The following is a 15,777-nucleotide window of genomic DNA, read 5'->3' as shown; positions in this document are numbered from 1 at the left end:
TGTATTGCTTGAGCCCCATCCGTCCCCTCATGCCCATTCTCCAAAACCATGACGACATATCTCAGTCCAACACTTCAGTGTCCTCTCATTTTACATGGGGTAGCTAGTGGGTAAGGAGCAACACCTTACGTACTTGCTAGGCACTGTAAAAGTATTGGTTCTGACCTAGAACATACTCGTATTGAAATGACAGGACACTACATTTTTGCAGGGATCAGAACTAGTGCCTCACTGTGGTGGTTTTTGTACAGCTTGTGTCCTGTGTTAAATCTACAGGTGCCTGAGAGACCTTTTCAACTTCAATGAGTCCTTAGGGCTTTCTGTCATTGTACTGCAGAGAGGGAGGGCCTGGGGGATGCCTCAGAATGTGATAGCATAGCAGAGAAGTAATGCTAAAGAGCATCAGTGACCCCCCCCCCAAAAAAAAGAACTAATGTGGGGCCTCCCTCCCAGTTGGCCAGCACTCTCTTGAATGAAGTGTGGCCTACAGAAATCAACAACATCCCATTGGCTGCCATTTGGCCTTCATTGCATGAGACAGTGATGAGTCTTTCAAGTACAGAGTTTTCATAAATGTGTATGTTCTGATTAATGGTTTTCTAGCATTCAGAATGAAAATTAATGCGTGTTTAGTCACATCAGTTTGGCCTTTGATTTGGGAATATATGATTCCAAGAAATTCTAGTGCATTCCCGATCAAGATTATTTTCTATCATTAGGGATGTAGAAAAGTGCAATAGTAAATTTGGCTAAAGTTTTTCTTTTTTGGGGGGGGGGGTAATCCTGCCTTCAGAAAACACTGATTTTTCTCTGTTCTCAGAAGCAAAAATTTGTATAATCTAACAAGGCTGACATTCCATATTGGGGGTTTATTGTAAGGTAGTAAAACCAGATTTTATATCTCGTTTATTCCTACAACTTCTGATGTGCTTCCAAAAATGGTATTAAGGCAGCAGCTGAGGAAATTTTATGAGATAATGAAGCAGAACAGTTACTGAAAGCCATCTGCTCAGTTGTTTACAAACTTGCTTCAATACTTCAGAGGCAGTGGTAGAGTACGTGTCTAAACTTCACAAGCTGCACTAGGTAGAACTAAATGAAATGCGCCTGGGTTGGGCTGAGCGCGATCCCTCTCTGTGCAGTCTAAGCGGTTGCCAGGCAGGCCTGTTGGAAGCCAGCAGAAAGCACCACACAGAGGTGATTATGTGCCACCATCTGTCACGCTTCAAGCCTACCATACAGCATGGCTAATCAGCCTTGGCAGGATGATGGATGAACAGCAGCAGCTGCCAAAAGCCACTGTTGGCAAACAGTCCTGAAGTTAAGAACTTTTCCCCCTCTCTGCCTTCCTCTCCAGGGTCCTGCTGCGTGTCCGCATGCTGTACTATCTGAAGCAAGAAGTTATAGGGGACCAAGCTGACAAGATCTTAGAGGGTGCTGATTCAAGGTTAGTGCAAATGTTAGCTTATTCGTCGATTTATGCTCAATGTAATCTGTAACTATATTTATCAGAGACATTTAAAAATTTAGCAGTTGCCTATCTGGGTTCAAGCCACTTTTAATCATCACTCCATGCTTTGAGTATTTGGGGCGGGTACGTATATAAAAGTGGGCAACGGATTTTTCATCAGGTAGTGAAAAAGATCAATATTTTCTGTTTTCACAGAATAGATTAATGTATAATATTTGATATAAATATTAAAAGAAATGTCATTAATCATAACAAAATTACTTCTAATGTAATCTTAAGACATATTAATTTCTTCTGTCATTTTAAAAAAAATTGCCCTTTTAAATTTTATTATTAACATATTTAATTGTACCTAAACATTCAAAAGAGTTTCCAAATATGTAATCCTTTTTAATAGTGATGTGGATATCTGGATTCCTGAACCATTTCATGCTGAAGTTCCTACAGACTGGTGGGATAAAGAAGCAGATAAATCCCTTTTAATTGGCGTGTTCAAACATGGTAAGTGCTGTCTCACTGTCAACGGAACTTCTTAGTAAAGCTTTCTGTGTATACCAGTATTCAGTCACAATATTAGCAAGTGTAGTTCCAAAGAGCTGTTGGCTTCTGTCTCCTTTTTGCTTTCTGCTTTTTTTTAAAAAAAAAACCTAATTTGAGTTGTAAATATCAGATGCTGTTTTTAAATGTTTGCAGAACATTTCAGAAGAAAGCATTACTTTCTTGGCTGTAAATAACACAAAACCATATTTGTTTAAGTAATAGTCAAGTAGTATTATAGATCTCCATAAACTCTGCTTCCAGCACTGTTTCACTTGCTAACTCTGCCAGCCAGTGTCAAAGTGGACGGTGGGCTTAACCTCTGCTATTAATCTGTACAAGTGCCTCCTGGGCTTTGTTCCAAGCAATATTTCACAAATGTCAGTGCTGAGAACTCCCGGCTCCCTTGAGTGGGATGCAGCCTTGTTAACTTTGAAAGGCTGGGGATGCAGAGCTGGCATGATATATACAGTGAGCAATTCCTGATTATAATCCCAATTCTCTGGAGGTTGCAGAGGTATTCTCAGCAGCCCAGCCTGACTAAAGGGGAGAATGATGGCTTATAAAACCTTTCATGATTACAGTTTGGCTTGAGGCTCTACAGCAGTTAAGGACAGTGTGTTGTAGTACAAATCCTAATTGAATTGTGCTGTTCTGCCTATGTACAGCAGTTCTGTTTTGTGGGCTCAGCTGAGGCAAGTCTAGTCTAAAAATCATTTTCCTGCCGTGCACTGTTGGGATCTGCCATTTCCCATCTAGTCAGCTTGGGCAATAAGAGAAAGCAAACAGCAGTTTGAAAACCATGGAGGTACCAGTGTCATCTTACTGACGTGCATCCTCCCAAACCAAATGAGACAGGTTTGCTACCCTTAGGTATTTGCCCATGTATGCATTTCCAAACACAAAGTGCAGCTTTCAGTTAGGACCTGTGCTGCTTTAAAGAAGGTGGGATAGGAGGATGCTTGATTGTTTGCCCTCAGTGTGCTTGAAGCATTACAGGGCACAAGAAGACATCCGTGCCCCAAGAAGCTTACAATATAGAATTTGACTTAAAGGAGGCAACAAAGGGAAGGGATGGAGGGTAAAACAAGGATCATCAGGAGAATACCTGTTCATTCCATTTGTGCTTAGTTTCAGCAGAAAAGGCTTAATTTCAGTAGGGACAGGGTTGCACTAAAGAGTTCTCGGAAAACACGCAGTTTGAAGAGGAAAGAAATGAGAGAGGTGGCAATATCACAGGTCAGAAGGAAACTCCCTCCCTCACACAAACATACTCTCTACCTAATTCCTGGAAAATGTCAATAAATGTAATTTGTTACATATGAATGGCATATTCTTCTAAGTTACTGAAATTACTGAAAAGAACCCTGTTTCTAGAAATATGGATGCTTTATATATTTCATACCAGTATAAAAGTATCATTTGTAACAGAGTCATTTTAGTTACATTTGCGAGAGCTTAGTATTTTTCTGTCTGGGTGCAGGCTATGAGAAGTACAATTCGATGAGAGCAGACTCTACTCTGTGTTTTCTGGAACGCGTTGGTATGCCTGATGCCAAGGCCATAGCTGCTGAACAGAGAGGGACAGATATGTTAACAGATGGTGGTGATGGGTAAGAAGGACATTATAAAAATTAATAAACTTTATGGTGTTGTCATAAATACTAGCATTGCTTCACTGGTTGCATGATATGTGAAAATTCTAAATAATAATTACTACTTGTAATAATGTTAAAAGGTAATTTTTATATAGAAGTAATTTTTAAAAGTTTGGAAAGCATTTATATGGGTAAGTAATTAGACAGTAATAGTTGATTTGTTCATTTCTTTTATACCTTTTATGTCATTTAGCATTTCCTTTCATGAAACAGAGAATAAGAAGCAGGCAGGACATGTGCTTTAATTCTTATCATTGCTCCTATGCTTTTTATTCCATGTAGAGGTGATTTTGATAGAGAGGATGAAGATCCAGAATATAAACCAACGAGGACTCCATTCAAGGATGAAATTGATGTAAGAATCTCAACATGCTATTCTACTGATATAATTTTCTTATGTATTTGGATAACTTTTATATTGCATATTATTGTACATAAGAATAGGGAAGTTTATTGTGTAGTAAATTAATGCTGTTGGATTTTTAGAAGCTCACTTCCCCAGTTCCCTTAAAAAGAAATTATTGAAAATGCGAATACTAAATAATCCTCTTTTTTCCAAAGGAATTTGCAAACTCGCCTTCTGACAAAGAGGAATCCATAGAGCTCCACACAAGTAAGATTTTGTGAAAGCTTGTAAATCATTAGAGGGAGACGAGACGTTTGTGGATCAATCTATTTATTTATTTATTTAATTAATTAATTTTATTTTTTCTCCCGCCGAAGCAGCTCAACATGGCTGCATTTGCTGATACTTGAGAACCATTGTGGTGTAGTTGTTAAGAGTGTCAGACTAGTGTCTGGGAGACCCAGATTTGAATCCCCACGTGTGCCATGGAAGCTCACTGGGTGACCTTGGGCCAGTCATACTCTCTCAGCCTAACCTACCTCACACAGTTGTTGTGAGGATAAAAGAGAAGAGAGGTGAATGATGTAGGCTACTTTGGATCCCCACTGGGGAGATAGGCAGGCTATAAACTGAAGTAAATAAAAAAATACTTAAATCTGGACATTGAGACAATGAACAGACCAGATAGATGTTTCTACAAACCTAAGAAAAGCCCTGAGATTGCAGAAAAAGCCGAAATTTCTTTTAAAAAAAACTATTGAGGGGTTAACCCTCCCCAATATAATGGAAACAGCACCTGTAGCTTTAAGCAGCAAATGTCTCAGCAGTAATGTCAGCATTCAGGCTTTAGTTTTTGTCAGTAGAAGGTGGGAGCAGGGCCATTTCCAGAGCTATTTTGGTCTTTGAGAGGAAACTCATCAGGGCAAGGCACAGCAGCAACCTCTGGCGACTTGATACTAACTGACTTTCAGGACTCATCCAAGCCCAACTGCTTGCTCCTGTTCAGCAGCAGCCACCCCATGATAGGCAGCTTGGTGTAGTGGTTAAAGCTTCAGACTAGAATCTGGGAGATCCAGGTTCAGGTCCCCACTTTGCTATGGAAGCTTACTGAGTGACCTCACTGAGTGAGCCTAATTTACCTCACACAGTTGTTGTGAAGATAAAATGGAGAAGAGGACACTGATGTTAGCTGCATTGGGTCCTCATTAAGGAGGAGGCTGGGGTATAAATGAAGTAAATAATTAATAAATACAGCTGAATGGGTGGGGGCAGATTAAAGGTAGATTGCTTTGTGGGTGGGAATGAGAGAATAAAGCAGGATAAGAGAGGGAATATGGAGGCTTCCAGAAGAGGCAAAAGAGGAAATAGTGTGGGAAGAAGACACAGGGGAAAGTGAGGGTTTCCACTATACAACAGGGGCCTAGCGTCTGTCACCGCACAACTCGACCAAAGTATTCCTAGGGAGCAGCTGCCAGGGGAGAGAAAGCTGAATACAAGAGGGCAGATAAAGGTAGTTGAGCTGGTGGATGGGAAGCAGAGAAGGAATCAGGAAAAGGGGCAAGGCTGTGGGGGCTTTCATAGAAAGGAAAGAGGAACTATCTGCCGAACACCATCAGGGCCCTGCAGAACGTTATGCAATTCCACAGGACCTGTAAGGTGGAGATGTTCCACCAGGCTGTTGGTTAAGGGCAGCAACGGTTTTCAAACTGGCTGACACACACACCCCTTACTCTCCAAAGTTATTTTTTATTTATTTATTATTTAGATTTCTATCCCGCCCTCCCCGAAGGCTCAGGGCAGCTAACAGGGCATAATGCTTGTTCGTCTTCCTCCCTGCCTGCGAGGAAGTCGGTAATACAGAATAGGAAATAATGATAAACTCGCCATCCGATTTTTAGATTTGTTGTATTAATTTTATCTGTACATTCTTTTTTTATTACTTTGATGTATTTTTATATGTTGTAGTCTAGAACCCTGCAATAGCAGGGATTGGGTGATTCATAAATCCAGTAAATAATAATAATAGTAGCAGGGAAAAGTGGGATGCTGCCCACAAGTCCTTGCAGGTCCCTTGTTTGTTTGTATTATCTGATGTTGATAGGGGTGTGTGGCTTCCTAGAGAACACCCAGAATCATTTAGGTAAGATTCTATGTAGCAACTATTTTTGCTTACAAAGCATTATTACCTTAACAGTGCAATCCTTAGAAGAGTATAACTCTGTTTAGGATTGTATACATATCGCTCAGAACCAGTCCATAATTTTGTCTAGTTTTCTAATATAACTCAATGCTGCTACTAGAATTTCACTGAGAATACTGCTCATTGCAAGTTCTCGGCCTGTATATAATTGAGAATTTCTCTACTTTGAGGAGATTCTGTTCTGAAGGATACTGGGTGTTAGTGATGGTTCTGGGTCAGTATTCTTTCATACATGACAAAATTAGCATTTTGTTTTTAGTCTAGACCACCTAATCTCAATTTTGTTAATCTGTAGGCAAGCACAATGAAAGCAATGCTGATTTTGGCCAACTCTACTGGCCTAACACTTCAACCTTGACTACCCGCTTGCGCCGCCTCATTACTGCCTATCAGCGTAGCTATAAAAGGCAACAAATGAGGCAAGAGGCACTAATGAAGACTGACCGGCGTCGACGGCGACCTCGTGAAGAAGTGAGAGCATTAGAAGCTGAAAGAGAAGCTATAATAACAGAAAAACGTCAAAAGTGAGCATCTTCATTTGTATGAATGTTTGCTTTCATCTTATTTGTTTGATTATTTATGAGAATTTTGTCCCACCCTCCCCCGCAAGCAGTCTCAGGGTGGGGTACAATACACCACAAACATATAAAAGCAATTTATATAATTGAAGTTAAAAACCCAACTAAACCTACATGATGGCAAGATGGTAAAGCCTCGACCACAGGGATATAACTAACTCAGGAAGGGCTATCGAGGTAATACTTGGGCCAGCCCTCAGCCTGTGATACAAATCGATGTAACAAACAGCATAGGCTTGTTGGATGGGGGCTGGTTAGAGCAGGGGAGGACAAATATAGTGAGGCACCTGCCACCTCAACCAAAGGCCTGACGGAACAGCTCCGTTTTACAGGCCCAGTGGAATTGCAATAAATCCCACAGAGCTCTGATCTCAATTGGGAGCTTGTTCAGGCTAGAGTTGAAAAGGCCCTAGTCCTGGTCGCGGTTAAGCGGATGTCTCTTGGGCTGGGGGTTACCAGTAAATGTTCTGCCAAGCATAAGGATCTCTGAGGATCACATTGAGAAAGACAGTCCCGCAGATATGTTGGTCCCCCTGACCACACAGGGCTTTAAAGGTTAATATCATAACCTTGAACCTGATCCAGTATTCAGTTGTTAGCAACCAATGCAGCTGGCAAAGCACTGGCTGTATGGATGCCCGCACAGACATCCCAGACATGAGGCGTGCCACTGCATTTTGCACCAGCTGGAGTTTCCGGGTCAGATTCAAGGGCAGCCCTGCATCGAGCGAATTACAGTAATCCAGTGTGGAGGTAACCATTGTATGGATCACTGTAGCCAAGTCACAGGAGGAGAGATAGGGAACCAGCTGCTTCACCAGCCAAAGATGATAAAAGGCTGATCTGGCAGTGTTTGTGACCTGGGCCTCCATTGAAAGTGAGGCATCCAGGGCCACTCCCAAGCTCCTCACCATTGGTGTTGACACTAGAACTGTCCCACCAAGGGTTGGGAGTTGGATTCCCATTCTCCTTCCCCCCCCCCATTCCCGCTCAGATACAGGACCTCCTTCTTCGATGGATTTAATTTCAGCCAGCTCTGTTGTAACCAACCAGCTACAGCCTCCAAAGCCTCAGCCAAAATGTCTGGGGCGGAATCCAGCTGGCCATCCATCAACAGATACAGCTGGGTGTCATCAGCATACTGGTGACAACCCAGCTCAAACTCCACCCCCACCCCCACCCCGGTTAACTGGGCAAGAGGGCTTATATAGGTGTTAAATAACATCAGGGAGAGGATCACCCCCTGAGGGACGCCACATACAAATGAGTAACGCAGAGGCACCCTCTCACCAAGCGCCACTCTCTGTCCCTGACCATGGAGAAAGGAGATCAGCCACTGCAAGGCTGTCCTCCATATCCCAGCGTAGGCAAGGCAGTGGGCCATCAGATCGTAATTGACTGTGTCAAACGCTGCTGTCAAGTCATGCAGTGACAGCAGCGCTGACCTGCCTCGATCCAGGTGTCTCTGGAGATCATCTGTGAGGGTGACCAGTGCTGTCTCCCTCCCATGGCTGGTATGGAAACCAAACTGGAATGGGTCAAGGATGGAGGCATCATCCAGAAAAACTTGGAGCTGTTCAACTGCCTTGCCCAGGAACTGAAGGTTTGATACTCAGTGGTAGTTGGCTGGGACCAAATATGTTTTTTTTTCAAGAGCAATCTCACCACTGCCTCCTTTAGAAGCCTTGGGAAGGTCCTTGACGAGAGGGACGAGTTGATGATCTCTCCCAGGAGGACCCAAATCCTGTCACCGCTGGCCTTAATCGACCAGGATGGGCATGGGTCAAGGAGGCAGGTGGTGGGTTTCACAGCTGCCAGGACTCTGTCGACCTCCTCCTGAGAGAGATGGCTCTGATCCAAAAAAATTTTCACTTTATCTGGTACCACACTGGAGCATGTAAACACTAAGAATTGTTCTTAATTCTTCCTGTTTCCAGATGGACAAGACGAGAAGAAGCAGATTTTTATCGTGTTGTTTCTACTTTTGGGGTTATTTTTGATCATTTAAAGCAGCAATTTGATTGGAACCAGTTTAGAGCCTTTGCCAGGCTTGATAAGAAGTCTGATGAAAGTTTGGAGAAGTACTTCAGCTGTTTTGTTGCTATGTGCAGGCGAGTCTGCCGAATGCCCGCCAAGCCAGATGAAGGTAGGTTCTCTGATAGTCATAATTCTAGCAAATGATGTTAAAAGTAAGACATTAACACCTGAGAAATACAAGCAGGTGTAAGTAAATTTACAGCTACGTATCTGTGTCATGATAACCTCCCGTGTCCATTTCTGCTTCTCTATTTCATGTCTTCCCCCTTTGCATATGCACACTTCCATTCACACTACCCATATGCAATGCATGCTACTCATACTCACATACCTGTCATGCATATATAACTAGTCTTGTCACTGAATTTTGTAATTTCTTGGATTCACAAAACTCATAATGCTAGCCTCCAATCCAATAGGAACATTAAGAACAAAGAGTTGTTTTCCAGTTCAGATTTCATAATCCTGAGCTAAGAAAAACTTTTCCTTCCCTCCTCTTCACACTGTGGCTTTCCTGGCTACAGAGCACGTGGCAGCAGAGAGAGAGGTCTCCCTTATTCTCTCTTCCCCTGGTGCCTGGAATGCTGCCGTGGCAGCATCCCAGGGAGTTTTTCCAGGCCACCTGACATCCTCTGGACATTGAGCAACCTGGAACTACATGCAGGGCTTCTTTCTAACAGAAGGTAATCTGACAAAATAAAGAGGTGCCATTATGCTTTTTTGCTGCTGCCACTTCTGTCAGATGAGAGGAATGACAAGGAACAGTGAGAGTTAGAGGAGAGGTGCTTAGAACTGGACAGGTGGTTGTTTTCTGATTTGAAGGAAAACTCGAGAGATGGGTTCAGGTGGGTAGCCATGTTGGTCTAAAGCAGCAGAACAAAGTTTGAGTCCAGTGGCACCTTTAAGACCAACAAAGTTGCATTCAAGGTATAAGCTTTCCTATTCAAGCGCACTGTATCTGATGAAGTGTGCTTGCACATGAAAGCTTATACCTTGAATGAAATTTTGTTGGTCTTTAAGTTGCTACTGGACTCAAAGGAGAGATGGGTCACCACATTCACAAATACAATAAACCAATAGTGTGATAAAGCCAGCCATTCCTTTCTCTGCTGCATTTCTTCCCACCACAAGAACTCAGCTCAGCTGACACTAATCTTAGTGTCTAAACTGGCAAAATTACATTTTGTTTGCAAATCTGCATGTTCAGTTCTTTAATGGTCTTTCTGTAACTATAGTAGACATCTTTCGAAAGTTCTCCAAAGGTGGGTTTGACTTAAGTGTAGTATTTTTAAATGTTTTGTACTACCCATATCTATCTCTTTTCCTACAGAACCCCCTGATCTTTCAACTGTGATTGAGCCAATCACTGAAGAGCGCGCTTCTAGAACTTTGTATCGCATAGAGCTCCTGAGGAAAGTCCGAGAGCAGGTTCTTCATCACCCACAACTGGCGGAAAGGCTAAAACTGTGCCAGCCAAGCTTGGATCTGCCAGAATGGTGGGAATGTGGCAAACATGACAAAGATTTGTTGATTGGTGCTGCTAAACATGGAGTCAGCAGGACCGATTATCACATCTTGAATGACCCTGAGCTCTCCTTTCTTGATTCTCACAAAAACTTCGCTCAAAGCAGGGGTGGAGGTAGTCTGAATACTGTGTCCTTGTTAAATCCACTGAGTGTTTGCTGTAGTCAGGTGTCGTCCATCGTCCCATCAACAACAGCACAAGATGAAAAGTCTGTGGAACACGTTGATGTTAAATTGGAAGGACCTGAGAAAACAGCAGCCAAAGAGAAGTGTGATGCTAAAGAAGAGGAAGCACCTGATGTTGCAGTGAGGAATGACAAGGAGGACTGTGATGCTGAGCCTGAGCCTGGTCCTATTAAATGTGAAATTAAAGACATAGAATTGAGTACAGAAGTAGATCCAAAGTCTATTTCTGAGAAAGGTTCAGAAGATGATGAAGAGGAAAAACTTGATGATGATGATAAATCAGAAGAGTCATCCCAACCTGAAGGTAATTATGAAGAAAATATACATTGATTAATAAGTAATACTGGTTTTGTTTGGCCAGCCATGTTCAGGGAATTCTCCAGGGTCTGAATGAGCTCAAAAGAAGATGTGTAAATTTGATGTTTGTCTTCTTCAAACCTTTGTCAGTCACAGATATAGATTGTGCAACTTTAGGATTACAGGAGTTCAGTGACTTTCAAACAGTTCCTCCCTTTAAAGAGCCCTTTCCATACTGACTTGCCCAGAAAACTGTTTACATTTTAGAGGATTATGTAATATGTTCTCTAGATAGAACTGGCAAGGTCTGTTTGGCTTTGTAATTGTTCTATGAAAACAGTGTGAATCTTGTGGTTGCACAGTACAAGGGGAAATCAGTAGTAGTGGCCAAGAACTCGCCTAAAGTAGTTGGAAAATCGTGGCTCTGCTTGTTTCTACTATATCAAGAACTTCTGCCTTGGTGTTTTAAGTCTCTGTTAAATGAAATTAAAACATAACTTTTTATGTACTTGTAGGCCGCAGGGGTGGGGATAAAGAGGAAGAACCCCCAAGCTGGTTGGTACTGCATCAGCCCTTTAAAGGGCTGCTTTTTCAGTGGGCGGTAGACCTAGTGTTCAAAGGCCAGGTGTACCGCATATCAACAATAATGTCTCGTTAAAATTTAAAGCAGCCAATGTACCATGTATCAGCTGCCCCCCCCCCGGCAATGTGGAGGGGGAAGAAACCGCACTCCGTAACTTGGCCGGGACCCTTTAAGCCTCAAAATCCACTCTGATAGACCTGGCCTCTGAGTCTGGGCATCAGGTCTATTATGTATTGAGTTCAATGGGTGGTAGACCTAGCCTTCAAAGACTGGCCTTCTGCAGTCATTTTTAAAGTCTGAAGGAAGTGCATGCTTTCTCTGGCCTTCTGCTTCCTCCCTGGTTGCTCCTGCTGCCAGGGGGAGGGGGCAGCTAGTCCCTGCCTCATCAGTCCCTTTAAATGATCTTTAAAGATTAAAGGGCCATAGTTTTCAGTGGGTGGTAGACCTGGCCTCAAGATGCCAGTCTACCAGTCATTGAAAGTGGCATTTTAAAGTTTAAATGGCTGATGCGCTGCTTGCAGAACACCAGAAACGCCTCCCAACATGATTCTACATAATTCACTCAATAAAGATAGGAAATATTATAATCAGGAAATATCAGAGTGCTTTTTATGGTGTTGGATATTTCTGGTATGATACCAGAAATATCAGTTGCCCCTAATATGAGCTAGTCATAAGGGGTCTCAGGAGCAACAGTTGTCTCACATCTGAATTTAAAGACAGCCATGGGTTGACTGGCAAAACAGTTGTGCTCATTTAACATGGTGATAAAAATGGAGCATGAAAACCAGAAGACACAGTGTTTTGTCCCAGCTTCTATAGTCATAAAGCATCTAGCAAGTTACTATGCTGTTCTCTTAAATTGTAACCATGTTTCTGGAATGTGTATAGCAAAATAGCATAGGGTATTTCATTGCATTATATTTTTTTGGAAATATACCTGCAGTTCAATCACTGGTTTTTTTTATCTGCACTACTGTAGTGAAAAGGAGCATAACATTCACAATATTTGTCATTTATGCTATACAGAAAGCACGTTATAAAAGGATTTATATTCAGTAGACCAATAATATTGTAAATAATCCTAATCATTCTTTTTTTATCTGATAATTCCATTTTTCTATCATGAGTGATCTACATTTGTAGCTAATTCCTGATGTCTAATATTTCTCAGCAGAAACAATTTCTCAGTGGAAGAATTTTGATGAAGAAAGCAATGCATCCCTGAGCACTGCAAGGGATGAAACGCGTGATGGATTTTATATGGAAGACGGAGATCCATCAGTAGCTCAGCTGCTTCAGGAAAGAACATTTGCTTTTTCTTTCTGGCCTAAGGTTAGTACAATGCTGGGGTAACTAACACTTGCCACCTAACTGTTGCAAAATTATCATTTCTGAGAACTGATGAGCTTTAATGACATAATACAGTGTTTCTTAAGCTATAGGGCAAGGCCTTTTGGGGTGAGGGGATGCATGTGACCCTCGGGATGTGACGAATTGGTCTCCAACGGCTAAAGCACTTGCAGGTTTCCTCTGCTAGACATCTTAATAGGGAGCATACCAGACTCTCCAGTAGAGCAGCAACAGGCAGGAAGAACAAAAGTGCTTCGTCAGCTTTTAGACAACACAGCAAATGTGGGCAGACCAAAGGGACTCAGTCAGGGGCAGAATATTGAGCACTGGCTACTTTACAGCTTTCTGTAGCAGTTCTTAGATGGCCTTTGGGGGGGGCTGCAGAGGAAAAGGAGGTCCTTGATATATGCATGGAGCTCTGTGTGCAGCTATCAGTCTGAAAAAATTTAAGGAGCACCAGGACAATGACTATAGCTTTAGGGAATCTGCAAAATAAAAATATCAATCAACATTCAAAAAGTGGCTAAAAAGTTGGTATGGTAGCTATTTTAATATGTAGTATTTCCTTGATTATTTGAAATAAAACTATATAATCATGCTTTAATGGAAAATAAGGTCACAAACTAAGGTTGAGGGAGCAATTTTCTTTTGGGTTCAAAGAAGCTAGAGGCATACAGTAGATCATACTATTGATTAAGAGCATTTTGTAGTGTAGACAGACTGTAGTTTTGTTAAGTTCTCAAGTTCTTGTTAAACATAAATGGCTCTATTAGAGGAAAATCATCCATCAGCTTTTATTTTTTTAACGTGTCTAAGAATTTTTCAGTAGACAAAGTTGATAGAACTGTGTAGTAGTGATTTCATACTACTTCTGTATACAACTCAGTTCCTGGATTTAGAGAGTGCTATAGAAAGAAATAAAGTAGAAATAGTCTTAAGCTTCCTAATCACCATAACAGGGCCATCTGGTGGGGGGGGACCTTGCTGTAATAGGCTTATTCCTGGGGAAAGCAAGCAGCCAGCTGCAGCTGCTGAAGTCTGCTAGAGGCTTTTGCACTGTTCTGCAGTTCAGGGAGCTGAAGGATCATCCTGTGCAGTAATCTATAGCTAATTTCCAAACATTGCTACTGTTTTGGGTAAGTTAAAGATACAACGTTATTAACTAGTAAAATCCTAAAACCAAGTCATTTTTTATAGGAATCATGTTCCCCAAAACACCAAAAATATTATCCTATAAGCCCTGTTCGGGGTGCAGCAACATGCGTTTTGTGTTTATCTATATTGTAAGTTGACTGAACTGTAATTAGAATTTTTTAATGTACACGCTTCAAAGGAACCTGAAGTGATAATGGGCGTGGAATGAAAATTGACATTTATTAGATGTCCCTAGGTTGGTGCCCATTTCATAACATTGAACTTTATTAATAGTGACACTAATGAGGAACCACTTTCTGGGACAGAATGCAGCCTGTTGGCTCTGATATACCCAAGGCAAAGATGTTGTTGAGTTACATGTATTATAATACTGCTGACTTAACTGATGATGTCTAGTTTTGCTATGTGTTGAGAACTCAATAAATTTGTGTTAGATGGTTCATGCATTTGGGCTGTTAAGGCTCATGTTTCTTATTATTCCCATTAACAAGGATCCATTCTTCACTTACCTCTTTGCATGAAACAGAGTTTCAGAATTACTTGGAATATTTTTCTGATGTGGAATTACAGTTGTAAGTTTTACTTCCATTATACAGCTGCTAAGCTGTTACAGCAGCTCATGGCTTGACTGAGCCCAAATGGCTACTTTCACAGGACATTCATTATGTATTTTCCTTTCTATAGGATCGAGTAATGATCAACCGATTAGACAACATCTGTGAAGCAGTGTTGAAAGGGAAGTGGCCAGTAAATAGACGCCAGATGTTTGATTTCCAAGGGCTTATACCTGGCTATACGCCAACAGCTGTGGACAGCCCTCTGCAGAAAAGGAGCTTTGCAGAGCTCTCCATGGTTGGGCAAGCGAACATTAGTGGCAATGAAGATATCACAGTCTCTCCTCAGTTATCCAAGGCAAGTTTTATGTGAGGGGACTAAAGTGGTTTAATTTTGCTTTAGGAGAAATAAAACAGGACCTATCTTGTATGCAAATAGTCCAGGAAAACTAGAAAAAGGCCCAGTTTCTGAAAGGAAAAAAATAAAGCAAATTATATTAAGGTCTAAAATATGTTTCATTTTAGATTCTCCAGCAGAATTGTATATTCTAATAACCAAGTTGGCCAAATCTGGGCATAAGTAAATCTGATTATTGCAGCTGCCAGTGGGTAAGACAGGTCTTTTTAAAACCTGAAAAAACGCCCCAGGTTTGGAGAAAAATGTGAAATCTAAAAAAAATACATCAGAGGGTTGGAAAGAAACAGATGATAAAAGGAGCACCCGTAGCTTTAAAACACAAATACCCTCAGTGGTTGTTGCTAGGCAGCCACAACATTCCAGGTTTCCTTCATGTGACTAAAAGGCAGGGGGTCGGGGCAGGGCCCTTTCTAGGGCTGTTTTGGCCTTTGAGGGAGGACTCATCAGGGCTAGGCATGGGTCTGGTAGCAACCACTGGGTGACTTGATACTACCCGGCTTGCATGGCTCAGCTAGGCCTAGCTACTTGCTACTGTTCAACAGAAGCAATCCTATGAAAGCCAACGTGGTTAGAGCTTCAGAGTAGGGTCTGGGAGACCCAGGTTTGACTCCTCGTCTTGCTGTAGAAGCTCACTAAGTGATTTTGGGCCACTCACACACTTTCAGCCTAACCTACCTCACAGGGTTGTTGTGAGGATAAAAAAGAGGAGAATAAAATAAGCTGCTTTGGTCCCCACTGTGGTGAAAGGTGGGGTATAAATGAAGTAAATAAATAATAAATATAGTTGAAGATGGGACGCAAATAAAAGGTAGGTTGGTGAATGGCTGAGAGAGAATGAGGCAAGAAAGAAAAGATAATATGGGGGTTGCCAGGAGGAGGG

The 15,777-nt window shown here is 41.8% G+C and overlaps 1 protein-coding gene across 1 annotated transcript in view; it reads left to right on the top strand.

Annotated features, from left to right (window-relative positions):
- Window positions 1–15,777, top strand: part of CHD7 (chromodomain helicase DNA binding protein 7) — a 65,721-nt gene that overhangs the window by 40,154 nt on the left and 9,790 nt on the right. The window contains exons 17-26 of the mRNA XM_015418970.1: window positions 1,358–1,447; window positions 1,869–1,972; window positions 3,492–3,621; window positions 3,949–4,021; window positions 4,228–4,279; window positions 6,508–6,736; window positions 8,728–8,936; window positions 10,158–10,841; window positions 12,592–12,752; window positions 14,610–14,837. Of these exons, the coding sequence (XP_015274456.1) occupies window positions 1,358–1,447; window positions 1,869–1,972; window positions 3,492–3,621; window positions 3,949–4,021; window positions 4,228–4,279; window positions 6,508–6,736; window positions 8,728–8,936; window positions 10,158–10,841; window positions 12,592–12,752; window positions 14,610–14,837 (1,960 nt within the window). The remainder of the gene's footprint in view (window positions 1–1,357; window positions 1,448–1,868; window positions 1,973–3,491; window positions 3,622–3,948; window positions 4,022–4,227; window positions 4,280–6,507; window positions 6,737–8,727; window positions 8,937–10,157; window positions 10,842–12,591; window positions 12,753–14,609; window positions 14,838–15,777) is intronic.

Source organism: Gekko japonicus, unplaced genomic scaffold (genome assembly GCF_001447785.1).
Source record: "Gekko japonicus isolate JY-2015 unplaced genomic scaffold, Gekko_japonicus_V1.1 scaffold2991, whole genome shotgun sequence".
NCBI lineage: Eukaryota > Metazoa > Chordata > Lepidosauria > Squamata > Gekkonidae > Gekko > Gekko japonicus.
Note: the sequence above shows the minus strand (reverse complement) of the source record. Positions and strands in the feature narration are given on the sequence as shown.